This window comes from Cydia fagiglandana, chromosome 15 (genome assembly GCF_963556715.1).
Source record: "Cydia fagiglandana chromosome 15, ilCydFagi1.1, whole genome shotgun sequence".
Classification (NCBI taxonomy): domain Eukaryota; kingdom Metazoa; phylum Arthropoda; class Insecta; order Lepidoptera; family Tortricidae; genus Cydia; species Cydia fagiglandana.
Window position 1 is genome coordinate 12,003,790 of NC_085946.1, and position 19,414 is coordinate 12,023,203.

The 19,414-nt window shown below is 37.5% G+C and overlaps 5 protein-coding genes across 12 annotated transcripts in view; 4 read left to right on the top strand and 1 right to left on the bottom strand.

Moving 5' to 3' along the window:
* LOC134671400 (protein sprint) overlaps positions 1-19,414 on the bottom strand; it is a 282,803-nt gene that overhangs the window by 63,742 nt on the left and 199,647 nt on the right. The window lies entirely within an intron of this gene.
* On the top strand, positions 991-4,462 carry LOC134671101 (solute carrier family 22 member 1-like). Its single transcript, XM_063528882.1, has 5 exons — positions 991-1,126; positions 1,412-1,563; positions 2,263-2,868; positions 3,661-3,842; positions 4,273-4,462. Exons 1-5 carry the CDS (start codon positions 1,089-1,091, stop codon positions 4,459-4,461), a joined length of 1,167 nt encoding a protein of 388 aa, XP_063384952.1. The 5' UTR covers positions 991-1,088; the 3' UTR covers position 4,462.
* LOC134671535 (organic cation transporter protein-like) lies at positions 5,421-7,876 on the top strand. The gene is made up of 6 exons (XM_063529394.1): positions 5,421-5,534; positions 5,686-5,786; positions 5,905-6,056; positions 6,149-6,754; positions 6,830-7,011; positions 7,682-7,876. Exons 1-6 carry the CDS (start codon positions 5,421-5,423, stop codon positions 7,874-7,876), a joined length of 1,350 nt encoding a protein of 449 aa, XP_063385464.1.
* On the top strand, positions 10,519-12,940 carry LOC134671415 (solute carrier family 22 member 3-like). Its single transcript, XM_063529270.1, has 5 exons — positions 10,519-10,630; positions 11,297-11,448; positions 11,713-12,318; positions 12,403-12,581; positions 12,757-12,940. Exons 1-5 carry the CDS (start codon positions 10,575-10,577, stop codon positions 12,919-12,921), a joined length of 1,158 nt encoding a protein of 385 aa, XP_063385340.1. The 5' UTR covers positions 10,519-10,574; the 3' UTR covers positions 12,922-12,940.
* Positions 13,790-17,520, top strand: LOC134671537 (solute carrier family 22 member 1-like). Its single transcript, XM_063529397.1, has 7 exons — positions 13,790-13,848; positions 14,078-14,210; positions 14,783-14,883; positions 15,847-15,998; positions 16,449-16,630; positions 17,021-17,185; positions 17,344-17,520. The coding sequence occupies exons 1-7, from the start codon at positions 13,790-13,792 to the stop codon at positions 17,518-17,520; spliced, it is 969 nt and encodes a 322-aa protein (XP_063385467.1).

A 19,414-nucleotide genomic window follows, 5' to 3' on the forward strand; every position in this document is an offset into this window, starting at 1 on the left:
AAACTTCACATTCACTTATCGTTTCGATAGCAGCGTTTCGCGAGTGAAGTACGACTGTCGGACTTTGACTATCATTTCTGTCTTTTGTATTGCTTTAATGCAATGGTTCCCATATAGTCATTTGAACCTAAAAAAAACCGGGCAAGTGCGAGTCGGACTCGCGCACGAAGGGTTCCGTACCATAATGCAAAAAAAAAACAAAAAAAAGCAAAAAGAAAACGGTCACCCATCCAAGTACTGACCCCTCCCGACGTTGCTTAACTTTGGTCAAAAATCACGTTTGTTGTATGGGAGCCCCATTTAAATCTTTATTTTATTCTGTTTTTAGTTTTATTTTATTTGTTGTTATAGCGGCAACAGAAATACATCATCTGTGAAAATTTCAACTGTCTAGCTATCACGGTTCGTGAGATACAGCCTGGTGACAGACGGACGGACGGACGGACGGACGGACAGCGAAGTCTTAGTAATAGGGTCCCGTTTTACCCTTTGGGTACGGAACCCTAAAAACCGACCAAATGCGAGTCGGACTCGCGTTTCTAGGGTTCCGTACATAAGTCTGACTCACGCTTGACTGCACATTTCTAATAAGTTTTCCTGTCATCTATAGGTAAAGAACTATTTTGTTTTTTTTTTCAAAATTTTAGACCCAGTAGTTTCGGAGATAAAGGATGGGGTCATTTTTGGCTATTTTCTTAAATAACTTCGAACCTATGTATTTTAAAATTATAAAAAAATATGTCCATCTTTGGGTCACTAATTTACATATGTGTACCAAATTGCAACTTAATTGGTCCAGTAGTTTCCGAGAAAATAGGCTGTGACAGACGGACAGACAGACAGACGCACGAGTGATCCTATAAGGGTTCCGTTTTTTCCTGTTGAGGTACGGAACCCTAACAAACCTGATGGATTGATACCATAAATGAAAATTTGTCATCGGCTAATATACTTTCGCACAAAATCTAGGTGTTTCATCCATTCAGAGGTTGTGCTTTCATATTTTTATATTGATTTCTCTCTAGTTCCAGTTGGCATGTCAAGAATGGAAGAGAACTTCAGTTGGAAGCGTACACTGTTTCGGATACATGCTGGGGCTTCTTACCGTAGGCCCACTGTCTGACAGGTACCTACCTAATTTGGAACTAAAAAGAGAAGTTGCAGATATTTCCGATAACAAAAGTGAGAAACTTACTTTTAATTACCGAAAGATAAGCGGAGAAAAAATAGAATAATAAACATCTTCTTAAAATAAATATAAATCCGATCTCTGATAGGTAATATACGGAGTAAATTTATGAAATACATACATAATTATATGCAACAAAAACAATAAAAATTGTGATGACAACAACACAACCCTTTAACGGCCAGTAAAAACCAGAAATAGTAAATTAGATTTAATTTTCAGATTCGGAAGGAAGACACTAGTTGTAATAACAGGTGTAGCAGGCGGCACTTTAGGGATCGCCAAGAGCTTCGCCACGTCGTACTGGCTTTACGTGACACTTGAGTTCTTGGAAGCGGGAATAGGTGATCCAATATCACCAATATACACGCTAGGTGAGGAAGTCTAGCTACATCTATTATGTATCATCATCATCACCATCATCATCATCATCGTCATTATTATCATCATCATAGCTTCAGTGCTCTGCTCTTGTCGGTAGAGTAATCGCCAATTATTTCTTTCTTGAGCCAGTCTTTTATTTCCACATACGACGCATTATTGCCAAGAGATTAAGTAAGATTATGTATGGTTAATGATATTATATAAAACCTAGAGATGCACCGGATATCCGGTTACTATCCGGTATCCGGCCTATCCGGCCATTATTTTACTATCCGGCCGGATACCGGATAGTATCCTTCTATCCGGCCGTATACCGGATAGTAACATTGCTTGATTTCGGAGTAAACAAATTGGATTTAAGAAACACACACGGTCATAATCGTACTTGTTTATTATTTTAAAACAATTTAATCATTCCACTGACTTGCACGCGCACTCATTTCGAACCTAGAAATGAGTCCGCGCGAACGTTTACTAGGAAACAGGTCAAACCTGCAGAATGCGCACCTGAAAAACCGAAATGTAGGTATAGTTCCGCTGGCCGAATATCCGGCGGCAGGATACCGGATATTCGGCCAGTGTCCAGGCCAGATATCCGGTATACGGTATCCGGCCAAACAACTATACGTTGCATCTCTAAATTAAAACCTACCTATCATCATAATAATAGTACCATTACTTCATTACAGCTATTGAAATGGTTGCATCAAAATCGCGGGCCACATATACAACTATATGCATGACAGGAGCCGGTCTGGGAGGAATATTATTCGCACTGGCAGCCTGGATGATTCCATACTGGCGAACGCTGCTGAGGGTCATATACGCGCCTGGACTACTCGCCATATTTTTCATCTACTTACTCGATGAAAGCCCAAGGTGGCTCCTAGCCAATGGAAAGAAGGACAAAGCAGTAAAGATAATAACGAAAGCAACTAAGCTTAATAAAATGGAAAAAGGAGAAAACCTAAACTTAATTTCGTACGAAAAAGATATGAAACCAAGCTTTGCGACAGTAATAAAAGACACTTTCAAATCAACTTTTCTCTTGAAACGATTTTTCGTTTGTTCTATATGGTGGATGACAGGAACTTTCGTATATTTTGGATTGATTGTCAATTCAACGTTTTTAGAAGGCAACAAGTATTTAAACTTTGGACTTACAGCTACAATGAAATGCGTGGGTAATTTTTGTGCTGGTAACATCATTAATAAGTTCAATAGAAAAGTTCCTTTGATAGTTTGTTTTGTGGCTTGCGCTATCGTATGCGCTGGACAACCGTTTTTACCAAAAAGTAAGTATTAAGTAAGTGAGCAATTTTTTCAATTAGGTTTATTAATTGGTTATTCCCTTATATTAGGTTTTTTTAGCCTCGACCCTCAGAAGTCACTTTAGTCTAAGGACGCTTACAATTTCGGACAACACCATAATATTATATTTAACCTACTGACAGAGCCATATGTAGGATTAAGGCTGTGGAGTTCGGGTGTCATTCTGAATCCCTAACAACGTTTGTCCTAAAGTCACTTGCCCTAACTGGTTCGTCCTAAAAGGCACACGCCCTAACAATCAATTGTCATAACGATTATTTTCCATAATGTAAGGTTCTGAAAAATGGTTAGGTTTTAGAACTTGCTGCCACAAAAGTAGGTTAGGTTAGGGTTAGAACTGTGACCCTCGCAAAAAAGAAAATATGCTTAATAACATTATGATAAGTAATCAATAATTAGGGAAACCAAAATTAGGGTTTTTTTTTAGTGTTAGGACAACTGATCATTATGACAAACAATATTAGGGAATGCAAAGATAGGAGAAAAGACTTTAGGGATTCAGATATAGATCCGTGGAGTTCGCAGGGGTTTCACTTCGCAGTTAGGGCTCATTCAGACAATGCGAGAACTCGCACGCGAGTTTCATTACATTGCGGTTTTTGATCGGTCGGTCGAATCGGACGTAACCAACCGTCCGCAATGTAACTAAAATCGAGTTCGCGCGTCGTCCAAAGCCCTTAAGCTACTCAAAATCTCGGAGATCTGTATGACAACGACCACACTTGACTGCGATTGAATAAGACGTCAAATTTCAGATCTTTTGTGGCTGCAGATAACCAACTACATGGTGGGCTTTCTTTTATCATGTACGAGCTTCTCCATCATCTATATATTTACGTCGGAGCTGTTCCCCACTCAGTCGAGGAACTCTATGCATGCACTGTGTTCCGCAGTTGGAAGGATTGGCTCTATGATATCGCCCCAAACGCCTTTGTTGGTAAATATTGACATTTATAAACAAAATTTATGCTTATTCTAATGTGCGATATCTACTGAAAAGGTCGATTGATGATCTGGGCAGCCCCCAGGTTCACACGACCGCAAGTTGTTATCATAGGGGATAGGCCTTTGTACAGCCATGTTATTTGTCTAATTTAAGATGTGCTTACGACTTATTTATCTGATACCTTTAAACGAGCAATTCTTGTTTATTTCGGGGATCTCGGAAACAAATCTAACAATTTCGATGAAATTTGCTATATGGGGGTTTTCGGGGGCGATACCTAATCGATCTAGCTACGTCTTTAGGAAAACTCGCATATTTGAGTTTTTAATTGTTTTCCGAGCAAAACTGGGTCTTCCAGATATTAAAAACATTAAACATAAACTTCTTTCACTAGTTAATTCAGTTAAATTTGAAACTGTAGATGGCGTACTGGTCCGGTCTGCCAACACTGACGTTCAGTGTGGTGTCCCTGACGGCGGGGCTAATGACGCTCCTAGTTCCGGACACGACGGACCAAAGTCTGCCGGACACGGTTTGCCAGGCCGAGAAAATGGAAAATAAAATGTTGACCGATCCTCCTGGTTCCATTTTGTACGAAAAAGCCGTATAAACCATTTAGATTTTTTTTGGTAAATAAAGAACTTTGAATACAAGAAAACCAATGTAAAGTAATTTGCATACTCATGAAATGTTTTAATATGGTCACTTGTCATAGACACAACTACGCTATTTTGTTAAATATGCCAGTGATATAAAATTTATTCTTTTATATTGAAATGTAAATAAGAATTTTGAAAATAAATGATATAAAAAACAAGGTTCTACATTGTTTCATTAATAAACAGATTAAAGCGGTGTTATCTCTGGAAAAAACGTTTGGTAAGTATAAACCAACTCAGATGATGTCATAGCAACCAAAATCATATCATATCAATATTAAATATTCATATACCAATAAAAACACTAAAAAAGATGTTAGCATTGTTTGTAAGTTCTTGTCCCGGACACAAAGTTTGCAGAAGTACCTAGGCAATGCAAATGAATCAGTTCAACGGGTTCATACCCACAAAACATGTATGATAAAATATGGTATACGAGAAAAATAACCCAGATTTATTTTACCTACTCAAACCAGCCGTAAAATAGATCGTTAAAATTAATATTACCGTATCATTAAAAGGAAATACTATTAGCAACGTGCTCTCTTTTACAGTTTTAAGCGGTACATTGTGAAAAGTAGATGTGTTTGCGTGTTAATTTTAATAAATTTTCAATGGCGAATCCCTTGTTAGGTCGGTTAGATCTGGACGACGTTTTGGCGAAGTTCAAATTGAATGATCGTTATCATGTGGTGACTCTCATGTTCCTCGTTATGGGACAAATGCTTGAATTTGCTTGGTATTGTAATCACGTTATTATTGCTGAAAAAGTAGGATACCGGTATGTCTATCTTAACATGTGTAACTCGTTTTCGTGAACTTTCTTTAGATAAAATGCACAATTAAGAATCGTTGGTTCCATCACAGGTATTATATTTTCAGATGTATTACGTTTAGTAGTTCAGAGTCAATGCACATAAATGGAAGCTATAATATTACACTAAACACCACAGTACCATCTTGCCACAAATATGAATCGTGTTTGGAATGGGTCTATGATAAACCTGACAGTTTTGTGGCTGAGGTAATCTACATAAACACAAATTAATTTTCTCATACAAGTTGCCATTTTCAGTCATTTTCATGCATTGTTTCAAATAGCATGTATGTAGGTACTTGTTTTTGTGAAATTAATTATTCCGGTAAATAAGGGATCTGTTTATATTTTTTTTCAGTTTCAGTTGGCATGTCAAGAATGGAAAAGAACTTCAGTCGGGAGCATACATGTGCTTGGTTATATGCTTGGACTCCTCATTATTGGCCCATTATCTGACAAGTAAAAGTTTTAATCTTAAAATTATACAATCAACCGGCATTTTACAAATTCTGCAAAGGCATAAGAATTGAAATAATATATTTATGTAAAAGTTTACTTGATTATGGTAATTTTTTAGGTTCGGAAGGAAGAGTATGGTAATATTTACATGCGTTTCTGGAGGAACTCTGGGGTGCATGAAGAGTTTCGCTACTTCATATTGGCTTTACGTAGCGCTTGAGCTTATAGAAGCAGCAATAGGAGACCCAATTTCACCAATATACATGCTAGGTAACACAAATATACATTTACGAAATAAACAGTAACATTGGGTTAGTTCGTTAGTGCAGTGCACATTATATCGAACGTTAACTTTATTTCAGCCGTAGAAATGGTGGCAACTAAGTCGCGGGCAACATACGCGATTACATCTTCGACGGGCGCAGGCATAGGAGGGATGCTGCTCGCTCTGGTGGCTTGTTTCGTTCCTTACTGGCGAACTTTGCTGAGGGTCATATACGCGCCAGGACTACTCGCCTTGTTCTTTATCTACTTGCTAGATGAGAGCCCCAGGTGGCTCCTAGCCAATGGAAAGAAAATTAAAGCAGTAAAGATTATAAGAAACGCAGCTAAGCTAAATAAAATGGAAATAGAAGACAACTTAAACACTATATTTTATAAACAGAATGAAGAAACAAGCTTCACTAAAGTAATTAGAGATACATTCACATCACCCTATTTACTGAAACGATTTTTCGTTTGCTCTGGATGGTGGATTGCAGCAACTTTTGTAAATTTTGGATTGATTGTCAATTCAACATTATTAGGCGGCAAAGGATACATAAATTTTGGTATCTCGTCTGTCATGAAATTGCTGGGTAATTTTTCCACGGCATACATTATTTACAAGTTTAACAGAAAAGGTCCTCTGATATTTTACTTCGTCGCCTGCGCTGTTCTTTGTACTGGACAACCGTTTTTGCCGAAAAGTAAGCCAATTTTTTATATTAATTAATGTCACGTATAAGCAGCTTCGCAAAAGCCCACAAACGTTAATTTTTCAGGTCGTTTTTGGCTCCAGATAACCAGCTACATGGTGAGTTTGATACTGTCATGTACAAACTTCAGCATTGTCTATATATTTACATCTGAACTTTTTCCAACGCAGTCTCGAAACTCCATGCATGCGCTGTGCTCGTCTATAGGAAGAATTGGCGGTATGATCGCTCCGCAGACACCTTTATTGGTAATTAAATTTAGTTTCATTAAGCAATCAACGTGACGTCATTATATGTATTTTAACCGTTGTAGTTAATATACAAAAATAAATTTAAAATTGAAGATCCATTGATATTTTTAAGGTTCCGTACCTCAAAAGGAAAAAAACGGGACCCTTATAGGACCACTCGTACGTCTGTCTGTCTATCTGTCTGTCCGTCTGTCACAGCCTATTTCCTCGGAAACTACTGGACCACTTAAGTTGAAATTCGCTACACATATGTAAATTAGTGATCCAAAGATGGACATCTAACGTAAACAAATGAATCTTAAACATAGGGGCCACTTTTGGGGGGGTAAATGAGAAAGTTAAAAAAAAAGTTTTTATAACTACCTATATCGTGTTACATGTCAAATGAAAGAGCTCATTTTGAGAATTTCAACTGTATTTTTTTATAATTTAAAATTTTCAGGTTAAAAGTTATTAAAGAAAATAGACGAAAAATTACAATTCCGGCCCTTTATCTCCGAAACTACTGGGTCTAAAATTGTGACAAAAAATAGACAAAATAGTTCTATACCTATAGATGACAGGAAAACCTATTAGAAATGTGCAGTCAAACGTGAGCCGGACTTAATGTACGGAGCCCTTGGAACGTGAGTACGACTCGCACTTGGCCAATTTTTTTACTTTGTAGATGGCGTACTGGTCCGGTCTGCCAACACTGACATTCGGTGCGGTGTCCCTGACGGCGGGGCTAGTGACGCTCCTAGTTCCGGACACGACGGACCAAAGTCTGCCGGACACAGTTTGCCAGGCCGAGAAAATGGAAAATAAAATTTTGACCGATCCTCGTGGTTCCAAACCCGAAAAAGCCGTGCAAACAATTTAATTTCACTTTTTTTGTAAATAATGACCTTTGAACGGAATAAAACCAATGTAAAGTAATTTGCATACTCATGAAATGTTTTATGGTCACTTGTCATAGACACAACTACGCTATTTTATTAAATATGCCAGTGATATATTGAAATGTAAATAAGAATATTGAAAATAAATAATATATAAATAATAAGGTTCTTCATTGTTTCATTAATAAAAAGATTAAAGAGGTGTTATCTCTGGAACACTTTTAACCCATTCAGCGGCTAAATGGGTTAAAGGTGTTGTTTGGTTTATCACGTCCTTCTCAACGTCCATAACATTCAGCCGTCTGGATTTAAAAACGACTGACCATTGGCACTGAATCAGCGCTAATCACGACACGTTGTCGTTTTGTCTCTACGAAGCATTGTCGCTATACATACATATTTGGAAACCCATGTCATCGGCTACGATCGTAGCTTTATATATAGCGACAAACATAATTCTGTCATTATCTCGCTATCACGTCGATAACCATTATAATGCCTGCTGATACTATTGCGTTTACTATACTACAAGTATAGCGACAATCAGCGGTAGAATATACACGAGGGCTAAAAAAATAAGTGCAATTTTTTTTCGTGATTTTGGGATTGGTCCCATAGTAAAAGTTACTCAGTATAATCCCAAAACCTCATGGCAACGGGATTGCACCTATTTTTGCAATCGTGTAAAAGACAGCTTCAGCTGTGATGAAAAACTCGTAAAATGGCATGTCATGTAAAAACGTGACACGTTTATCCATAACTGTAAAATACAATTTTTTTACGATAGAAACGATTGCAATAATAAACTAGTATTTATTTCATTCTGTTACCTAATATACCTGCTATTTGGGCAAAACTACCACTATTGAAGTGCGCTCCGACTGAGCTTGTTAAGTTGTGCTGGCGGAACCGATTATTACCTGAAATAAAAAAAGGACATATTAATTGTGTAATAAACAATTTACTGAGATAAATTTATCTACATCCAGTCATAAGCCCTGAAATTATGCTCTTTGCCGTTACCCAAGGCGATATAAAGTAAGACTGTAAAACATTTTCGGTTACCAACTTGGAAAGAGTGTTATCCTAAGCATTCAAAGCATACGAAGAACCAACAGTGAAAAAGATTTATGCAAAGAATGTTAAAACTTCAATATGCGAATCTGGTTGCACTAATGTTTAGTTGGCGTCAATAAAAAACTTACGAGTATACGTTCTCGCAAAATACTATTCGATTAGTTCTAGTTGCAGTTTAATGTGATAAGTTATGCGAATAGGGCGTTCATTCGTGATTTTGTTTTTAATGGATGCAGATGGAAAAAAATGGAGAGATCTCTGTTGAAAGTACGGAAGTTTGATTTGGACGAAGTTTTGGCAAAGTTTAATTTATACGATCGCTATTACGAGGGTTCCATAGTACTCCTGACAGTGGGACTCATGTTTTAATTTATATGGTACACTAATCATGTTATTGTGGCTAGGAAAGTAGTGTACAAGTAAGTTCCTGTATCCACATATATGAAAGGCTGATAAATTTATATATGTATAATTATTTACGTATAACGAAATTAGTTAAGATAACTCTAACCTCCCTGATTTATCTTACCATAATTTGCCATCAGATCATCTCGAAATCTAAATTTATTCTGTTTCGTATTCATCGTATAACAAATATTATTGAGTGTTGCATTATTTTTTTAGCCTACTTTGGTGTCCCACTGCTGGGGAAAGGCCTCACTCCACTCGACCCTGTCAGGTTTGTATCATGAAGTATTATTTAGTTGCCAGCTGTACCAATATTTACCATTATGCCTATATATCTATAGTTTTTGTGAAGTTAAGCAGCAGTCACTTGTAAAACGTTACTGGAATTAGATCAATGTACGAGTATAATAATTGTCTATGAAATAGTTGTAATATGTAAATATGAAATAAGGCGTGTATTCGTGATAGTTTTAATCAACTTGCAATGGCGAACCCTCTGTTAGGAAGATTGAATTTAGACGATGTTTTGGTCAAGTTTAAAGTGTTCGATCGTTATCATGGAGTGGCAGTGATATTATGAATATCACTGACTGTGGCATATATGTTCGAATTTATATGGTATTGTAATCATGTCATTGTAGCTGAGAAAGTGGGATACAGGTATGTTTATTCACATGTTGCTTACGTCGCATTACACCTATAAATAATTTATTATTAATGTTTGAAATCACGTATTTTAAATCACTCGCGCGGCAAGAGTAAAATTATGTATTTTAATTTGTAAATACTTTTTTTTACATATTGATTTATATTTTAGATTTTATTTTTAGATAAATGAATTAATAGAGAATTTGTTTAAAATATAGTTCATTGTTGAAATAGACTAGTTACATTAAAACGTTTTTTGTTTATGTTCAGGTGTAAGGAATCAGCTAACGTAAGTGAAAGTTCGAACACTAATTATATTCCGAATCAAACAATAGAATGGTGCAGAAATCCTGAGGCGTGTCCGGAATGGGTCTATGATAATCCAAACAGTTTTGTAGCTGAAGTAAGTAGTAGTAAATAATAATACGTACTTACGCAAAATATATATCTTTTGCACGAAAAACATTACACGAATACGTTATAATTTATGTCTTTTTCTAGTTTCAGTTGGTATGCCAAGACTGGAAGAGAACTTCAGTTGGAAGCATGCACAATATAGGATACATGTTTGGGCTTCTCACTATTGGACCATCGTCTGACAGGTCTTGTCTTCTGTCATGACTATACTGTAGATTTGTAATTTGAGTCCAAATTTCCATAACTCATACACCAACATGCAAGTAGATAGTAATACTAAGTCCTTCAACCTACTTTGAAATTTTTAGTGTTCCGTGCAAAGCTTTGTTACAAACACTTATGCATGGGATCACTTCGATCTTGCAAATCAGTTAAATGCGTTTTTAGGGTTCCGTACCCAAAGGGTAAAACGAGACCCTATTACTAAAACTTCGCTGTCCGTCCGTCCGTCCGTCCGTCCGTCCGTCCGTCCGTCCGTCCGTCCGTCCGTCCGTCTATCACCAGGCTGTATCTCACGAACCGTGATAGCTAGACAGTTGAAATTTTCACAGATGATGTATTTCTGTTGCCGCTAATAACAACAAATAGTAAAAACAGAATAAAATAAAGATTTAAATGGGGCTCCCATACAACAAACGTGATTTTTGACCAAAGTTAAGCAACGTCGGGAGTGGTTAGTACTTGGATGGGTGACCGTTTTTTTTCTTGCTTTTTTTTTGTTTTTTTTTTTGCATTATGGTACGGAACCCTTCGTGCGCGAGTCCGACTCGCACTTGCCCGGTTTTTAATTAGACACAATTACAATGATGAAGATGACGTAATTTCTCAATCTTACGTTCTTGAGCTTTTAGGTTCGGCAGGAAAACTATGGCTATAGTAACATGCGTAGCAGGCGGGACGCTGGGATGCATGAAGAGTTTTGTCACATCATATTGGCTATACGTATCTCTAGAGTTTATGGAAGCGGCAGTCGGTGACCCTATGTCTCCTGTGTATATGCTAGGTAGGAAATAATTTATGCATATTATATAAATTAAACGCCTTTAAAAACTATAAGAGCTAAGTGTCAAATGTATATATAATAAAATTATAGGCACAGATCTAACAGTTTTGAATGATTCACGGTTGGTTTCACTAGACTTATATCGACCGGGACATGATATCGGGATATAGGGAGCTCGAAAACAATAGAAAAGGTAATCATGGTGCATATCCCGGTCGATATAAGTCTAGAGAACAGTTCTATCTCATAAATACATTGTTACAGGTATAGAAATGGTGGCAACCAAGTCACGGGTCACATATTCGACTATATTCATGACGGGTCTTGGTATAGGAGGAATTATATTTGCCTTTGTTTCTTGGCTGATTCCCTACTGGCGAACGTTGCTGAGGGTCGTCTACGCACCTGGACTACTCGCTATATGTTTCATATACTTGCTTGACGAGAGCCCCAGGTGGCTCCTAACCAATGGAAAGAAGGAGGAAGCTGTGAAAATAATAAGAAAAGCAGCAAAGCTTAACAAAATGGAAATAGAAGAAAATTTAAATAAGATCTCATATGAAGTCAATAAAGGACCGAGCTTCGCTTCAGTAATAAGAGACACGTTTAAATCTAAATCGTTACTAAAGCGGTTTTTCGTTTGTGGCATATGGTGGGCTTCAGCCACTTTTGTGAATTTTGGATTGATTGTCAATTCTACTTTACTAGGAGGCAAGAAGTATATAAATTACGGACTGTCATCTGCAATGAAGAGTCTGGGAATTTTGTTTTCTGCATACATAATTACCAAGTATCATAGAAAAGGCCCCTTAATATTCTGCTTCGTGGCTTGCGCCGTCCTTTGTACTGGACAACCATTCTTACCAAAACGTGAGATTATAAAGAATTCATAATGTAGCTATTAATTCTGAATACATCAAATACCACGGATTATAAATAATTTAACCTTTTCAGATCTTTGGCTGCAGATAACCAACTACATGGTGGGCTTACTGTTATCGTGTGCGAACTTTTGCATCGTCTACTTATTCACGTCCGAACTTTTTCCGACTGAGTCAAGAAACTCCATGCATGCGTTGTGTTCGGCTGTCGGAAGGATTGGCTCTATTTTAGCACCACAAACGCCGTTATTGGTAAATACTCCCAAATATAAAAAAAAAACTATGCATAATACCATAACAGTTTTCAGCAAATAAATTTATTGTTTAACTGTTGAATATAATTTTTTGTTACATTATTATTTAGTTTACTTAGATAAATATGTACCGAGGGCTACTACCTAAAACATTGTTTTTATTGTAATTATAGATGGCGTACTGGTCAGGTCTGCCAACACTATTGTTCGGGGTGGTGTCCCTGATCGCGGGACTCGCAACGCTGCTCGTGCCGGACACCGCTGACCAATGTCTGCCGGACACGGTATACCAGGCCGAGAAAATGGAGGATAAAATCCTGACAGAAAGTCGGTCTTAATATAATTTTGTGCACGTTTAAATTTCATGAGTATTCAAAAAAAAATATAAATACAACTTTAAAATAAATATAAACACAATTCATAATTGCTTTCATTCTTAAAATTATCAAAAATAATCATCATGAGTATCAGTGGCAGCGCGTCAAATATATCCATAGGCAAGCCGGGGCTAATTTGGTTTACATATTTCCTTTACATTACAACTCTGCTCAAACGTCCAAAAACAGGCAAGCCGGTGGGAATCGGCTTTTATGGACGCGCCGCCACTGATGAGTGGACACGTTAACCCGTGCGGCGCCCTGGTATCACACGTGTGATACTAACTCAATTTGGGACGTAGCGACTCAGTATCAGACGTGTTACTACAGATCGATATGGGTCAAATAGCTTTGCATCAATTTGTTGTATGATGGGTGATGGGCGTTCGACGGATTAAAGCGCGTTAAGTGCTGCAATTATAAACGAGCCAATGAAATGTAATAATGTATTGTCACACCTGGTGTAATTCAAATAAATTTCATCATAAAGAATATCTCGTTTCATAACATACATAATTTTAAAGTCTAAGACCGACCACTGACTAACAGTCCGCCGGACGATATCGGCCGGTCAGTTGTTCGGAGTTGTCAAATTTTTGTTCTAACTGACAGGCCGATATCGTCCGGCGGCCTGTTAGTCAGTGGTCGGCTTAACAGACGAACACTGGAAATGTTAGTTTCATAGTAGTCACACGTTAAACTTGTGAGAAATAAGTGTGTCATGGCAAATCCTCTGTTAGGTAGCTTGAGTCTTGACGACGTTTTGGCAAAATTTAAAGTGTACGACCGATATCATGGAGTTACGATTTTGCTTCTGACAGTGGGGGCAATGTTTGAATTTGCGTGGTATTGTAATCATGTTCTCATAGCTGAAAAAGTAGAATACAGGTAAGTCCGACTTAGAATTATTAATTCGTATGGACATTAAAATTTTAATTATCTTAATGAAAGATTTATTAATGACTAATGACTAATTATAGCATTATAGTCGTTATACATTAATAGTGAGATTATTAAAAAAACGCTCAAACTATAATTCAATACAATGCTCGATACAGAAAAAAATGTCATTTCAGAAGAAATTAATTGTACATATTTAAATACATATTTTTTTTAGATGTATTGAGTTTAGCTCGGACTTAACAAATATAAGGAGTATTATCCAGCAAAACCACACAATATCGTCGTGCAAGAATTACAAATTATGTTCGAAATGGGTCTATGATAAACCAGATAGTTTGGTAGCCGAGGTAACGAATAAAGAAAACTTTTTTTTTCCTACGTCATGAGAGAAAGTAGTAGATAAGTATACACGCGTTTCCACTACAATTTATAAAACAAAGGCCTCAGCCGCGTCTGTCTGTATGTCTGTATGTTCGCAATAAACTCAAAAACTACTGAACGGATTGTCATGCGGTTTTCACCTATTAGAGTCATTCTTGGGGAAGGCTTTAAGGTTTTACCCGTGCGAAGCCGGGGTGGGTCGCAAATTAAATATCTGGGATACAAAAACTCAAAAATGCGCGTTTCCCCAGGGTTCCGTACCATTACGCAAAAAACGGCAAAAAAATCGCGATTTGTATGGGAGCCCGAGTTAGATATTTATTTTATTTTGTTTTTAGTATTTATTTTATAGTGGCAACAGAAATACATCATCTGTGAAAATTTCAACTGTCTAGCTATCACGGTTTATGAGTTACAGCCTGGTGAGAGACAAGACGGGCGGACAGACAGACAGCGGAGTCTTAGTAATCTTAGTATAAGGCTCCTGTTTTTAACCTTTGGGTTCGGAACCCTAAAAAAACCTCCTGTCTTATTAAAGTTTCAGCTGGCATGCCAAGAATGGAAGAGAACTCTTATCGGAAGTGCGCACACCTTCGGATATATGTTTGGGATACTCATCGTCGGGCTCTTATCTGACAGGTACAGTCACCTGCAATAATATGTTACTCTTCAAAGGCCGCAAAAATATGTGACACGCTCTTATGGCTCTACAAATAAGATCGCGTCAGATATTTTTGCGGCCTTCGTTGTGTTACATATTATTGCAGGTGACTGTACACATAGACACACATACAAGACGTCCACTGCTAAACATATTAGGCCTCCCCCTTGGACCTCCATTCGTACCGGTTGGAAGCGACCCGCATCCAGCGTCTTCCGGCGGCCTTAACAAGGGCGTCTGTCCATCTTGTGGGTGGACGTCCTTACGATGCGCTTGCTAGTCCGTGGTCTCCACTCGAGCACTTTTCGACCCCATCGGCCATCTTCTCTGCGCGCAATGTGGCCTGCCCATGCCCATTGCCACATACACACATTTTAGAACAATTATATTGTTTATTTAATGTAACCTCAGGTTTTTAAGTAAATAACAACTATTAATAGTATGCTTATCCCAAATCAGAAGGAAACCCAATTTATTCGTTGAATAATAAGTAGGTATCATAAGACTAAAAACATATTACATAAAAATGTTTCGCTTTAAAACACTTTAAAAACCGGGCACGAAGGGTTCCGTACCATAATGCAAAAAAAAAAAACAAAAAAAAGCAAAAAAAAAAACGGTCACCCATCCAAGTACTGACCACTCCCGACGTTGCTTAACTTTGGTCAAAAATCACGTTTGTTGTATGGGAGCCCCATTTAAATCTTTATTTTATTCTGTTTTTAGTATTTGTTGTTATAGCGGCAATAGAAATACATCATCTGTGAAAATTTCAACTGTCTAGCTATCACGGTTCGTGAGATACAGCCTGGTGACAGACGGACGGACGGACAGCGAAGTCTTAGTAATAGGGTCCCGCTTTACCCTTTGGGTACGGAACCCTAAAAACAAAATCATTAAGAACAGTCTTTGTTACAAGTTAACTATACTTAAATCTTCAGATTTGGAAGAAAAACTCTGGTTATAATAACAGGAATAACAGGCGGGGCGCTGGGATGCCTGAAGAGTTTTGCCACCTCATATTGGCTTTATGTTGGACTGGAGTTCTTGGAAGCGGCAATAGGCGATCCACTCTCACCAATTTACACGCTAGGTAAACTCACTCTCTAATAAATAATTTTAATGACAGTTTTGATGTTATTGAAATAGTGGCAACGAATTTGCAGGTTACATATCTAACATTTTGTATCAAATAAGTCAGACCTACCAAACACAATATTATCATCTAATACGAGTTGAAAAGTGAACTCATATTAGATGACTATCTTGATTGGTTACAGTTATTAAAATGGTGGCAACAGATTCATTCAAAGATTCAGATTGTATCAAATAAGCGAGACCTACCAAACACAATATTATCAACTAATATGAGTTCACTTTTCATGACTATCTTGATTGGTTACAGTTATTGAAATGACAGATTCGCGGGTTACATATACTACCATAGTAAAGGCAGGCTTAGGCATAGGAGGAGTATTCTTAGCTTTGGCAGCCTGGCTTATCCCTTACTGGAGGACGTTGTTAAAAATCGTATATGCGCCAGGACTACTTGCAATATTCTTCATCTACTTTCTGGACGAAAGCCCCAGATGGCTACTAGCCAATGGGAAGAAGATGGAAGCATTAAAGATAATAAGAAATGCAGCAAAGCTAAATAACATGGAAATAGCACAAAATTTGAACACAATTTGGTTTGAACAAGATAAAGGGCCGAGCTTTGCTACCGTAATGAGAGACACCTTTAAATCGCCTTCTTTAATGAGACGTTTTTTTGTTTGTTCTGTGTGGTGGACTGCAGGAACTTTTGTAAATTTTGGATTAATTATAAATTCAACTTTATTGGGAGGCAATAAGTACTTCAATTTTGGGCTCTCAGCTGCTGCCAAATGCCTTGGAAATCTTGTCACAGGGTACATTGTTTATAAGTTTAGCAGAAAAGGTCCCTTGATAGCATGTTTTGTGGCTTGCGCTGTTCTTTGTACTGGTCAACCGTTTTTACCGACAAGTAAGATCATTTATAATGTATTATTTTTTGTATACTTACTACTCGTAAAGCGCAGAGTAACAAAAGCCTGACTGTGTAATTTACTTTGTTTAGGTCTTCTTTGGCTTCAGATAACCAATTACATGGCAGGTCTGTTATTGTCATGCATAACCCTCTGCATCATCTACTTATCCACGTCTGAACTATTTCCAACTCAGTCAAGAAACTCCATGCATGCACTCTGCTCGGGGGTTGGAAGAGTTAGTGCTGTATTAGCACCACAAACTCCACTACTGGTACATATAGCACAATCAAAGTTTTTTATTTAAGGTGATATCGAAAAATTTGCTAAGTAGGTACCTATATCTTTATTGTTATTGTTACTTTTGATTCTTTATCCATTTATGAAATGTTAGTTTCGTGCAGAAAACTAAATTCATTATTCATTCTGCAGATGCCGTACTGGGCCGGTCTGCCAACACTGACGTTTGGTGTGGTGGCCCTGACCGGAGGGCTCGTGACGCTGCTAGTGCCCGACACGGCGGACCAATGTCTGCCGGACACGGTCTGCGAGGCCGAGGAAATGGAAATTATAGCCAGAGAACGTCGCTTAGGACATTGTTCAAACTAAGTTACCTGTTCTGATTGGTCAAACTAATAGAAAACCTTTTGATCACACAATTCATTGAAATAAATAATTGTTTATTTACTGATATACGTATGTGACGAAAGTATGGCTCGGTTGCACCAAACCGTCTGTCACCGTTAAAAGTGTTCGCTAAATTTTATTGTATGGAAAGTTTCATAGATCTCTGCTGTGTGACGTTGATTAGTCTGTTAACTGTGGTTGGTGCAACTGGCTCTAAGCTTTATGACATTGTCACGATTTAAAATCATTTGATAGCTGAACACCGTTAAATTTCATTATTTAACGACATTCATGTAAAACAGATATTAGGTACGCCCATAAATAATTCTCCACAAGGCATCTGCTTACCTGGATGATATTGGCAGACATAGTCTTGTAAGTATTATGTAAAACTAAATTAAACGGTTTAAATATGGAAAATGTCTCAATGTTATTAGCCAAGAAAACAATTAGCAAAACACTATTCGTATGCTAAGTAGATTTACAGTTTAGTATTGGGCGTTGTGGATAACTGACGGCAATAATATTGTAAGAATAATAATTTTAAATAAGTTGATCGTAATGTCGATTTTTTTAGACAAGCTGGATTTGGACGATGTTTTAGTCAATTTTAAAGTCTATGGTCGTTACCATGCAATAGCTTGTGTGTTATTAATATTAGGGGCGGTTATTGAAACGATGTGGTATTGTAATTACGTGTTTGTGACCGAAGAAGTAGGATACAGGTAAGTTAACTTTTTTTCATTAAAGTTTTAACAAGTTTCATATGGACGAAAAACTCTTCTTCAATCCTTATTCATTGTAACTAGTAATAAGTGCATATGTATATATAACCGTCAATGACTGTGTTTTATATAGATGCGCTGATGATATTTTGTTGCCAGAGAACAGAAGTGACTCTAGTACCAGTAATACTGTCAATTATACAGCAGTGTGGTGCAGAAATCCTTCTTCGTGTTCCGAATGGATTTATGATGATCCTGACAGTTTTGTGGCCGAGGTAACCTTAATGGCAAATATATATAAGCGTAAAGATGGCTGATGATAAGTATAGGTACTTATCACAACATAGGTATAACCTCAATTATGATTGCTTGATGGTATCATTTGCAGACTCGTTGAGGTGTATTCTGCTTGTAATAACAGGATTGTGAATGGATATGCTGTCAGTGTCAAAAGTGACGTTATGGTTGAAGATTTAGTTCAAATTCATAACCTGTAATTGCAATCAGAATACGCCTTTTTGACCGTTTTGAAATTTACTTTTGTACTTATTATCATTCATTTAGTAAAATTGTTTAATTAACGTAAGTGTAGGTATAACTGGTATACTTTTTAGTTTCAATTGGCATGTCAAGACTGGAAAAGGACTTTAATCGGAAGCGTGCACAGCTTCGGATACATGATTGGTCTACTCATTGTTGGGCCACTGTCTGACAGGTATGTCAAAGATAATAAATGACAAGTTTTAAACAGGTAGTTTATACATCTGACAGTTCTGACACCTTGTGTAGGTACGAGGTTACAAAACCTTCTATCTTGGCTTAAGTAGTTATGATCATCATATCAGCCCTTTGTCGCCGACTGCTGAGCATAGGCCTCTCTTCTAGTACTCCACTTGTCTCGGTCCTGAGCTAATCTCATTCAGAATCGACCCGCAATTTTCCGGATGTCGACCACGCAACGAGCCACCGGAGGCCAGGCAGGCGCTTATGTGTTAATGTCAAGAATTTAATTTATTGCAGATTCGGAAGAAAACCTTTAATAATTGTAACAGGCATAGCAGGCGCAGTCTTGGGGACTGTCAAGACTTTCGTGTCATCATATTGGTGTTACGTAGCACTTGAGTTATTAGAAGCTGCAATTGGAGATTTTT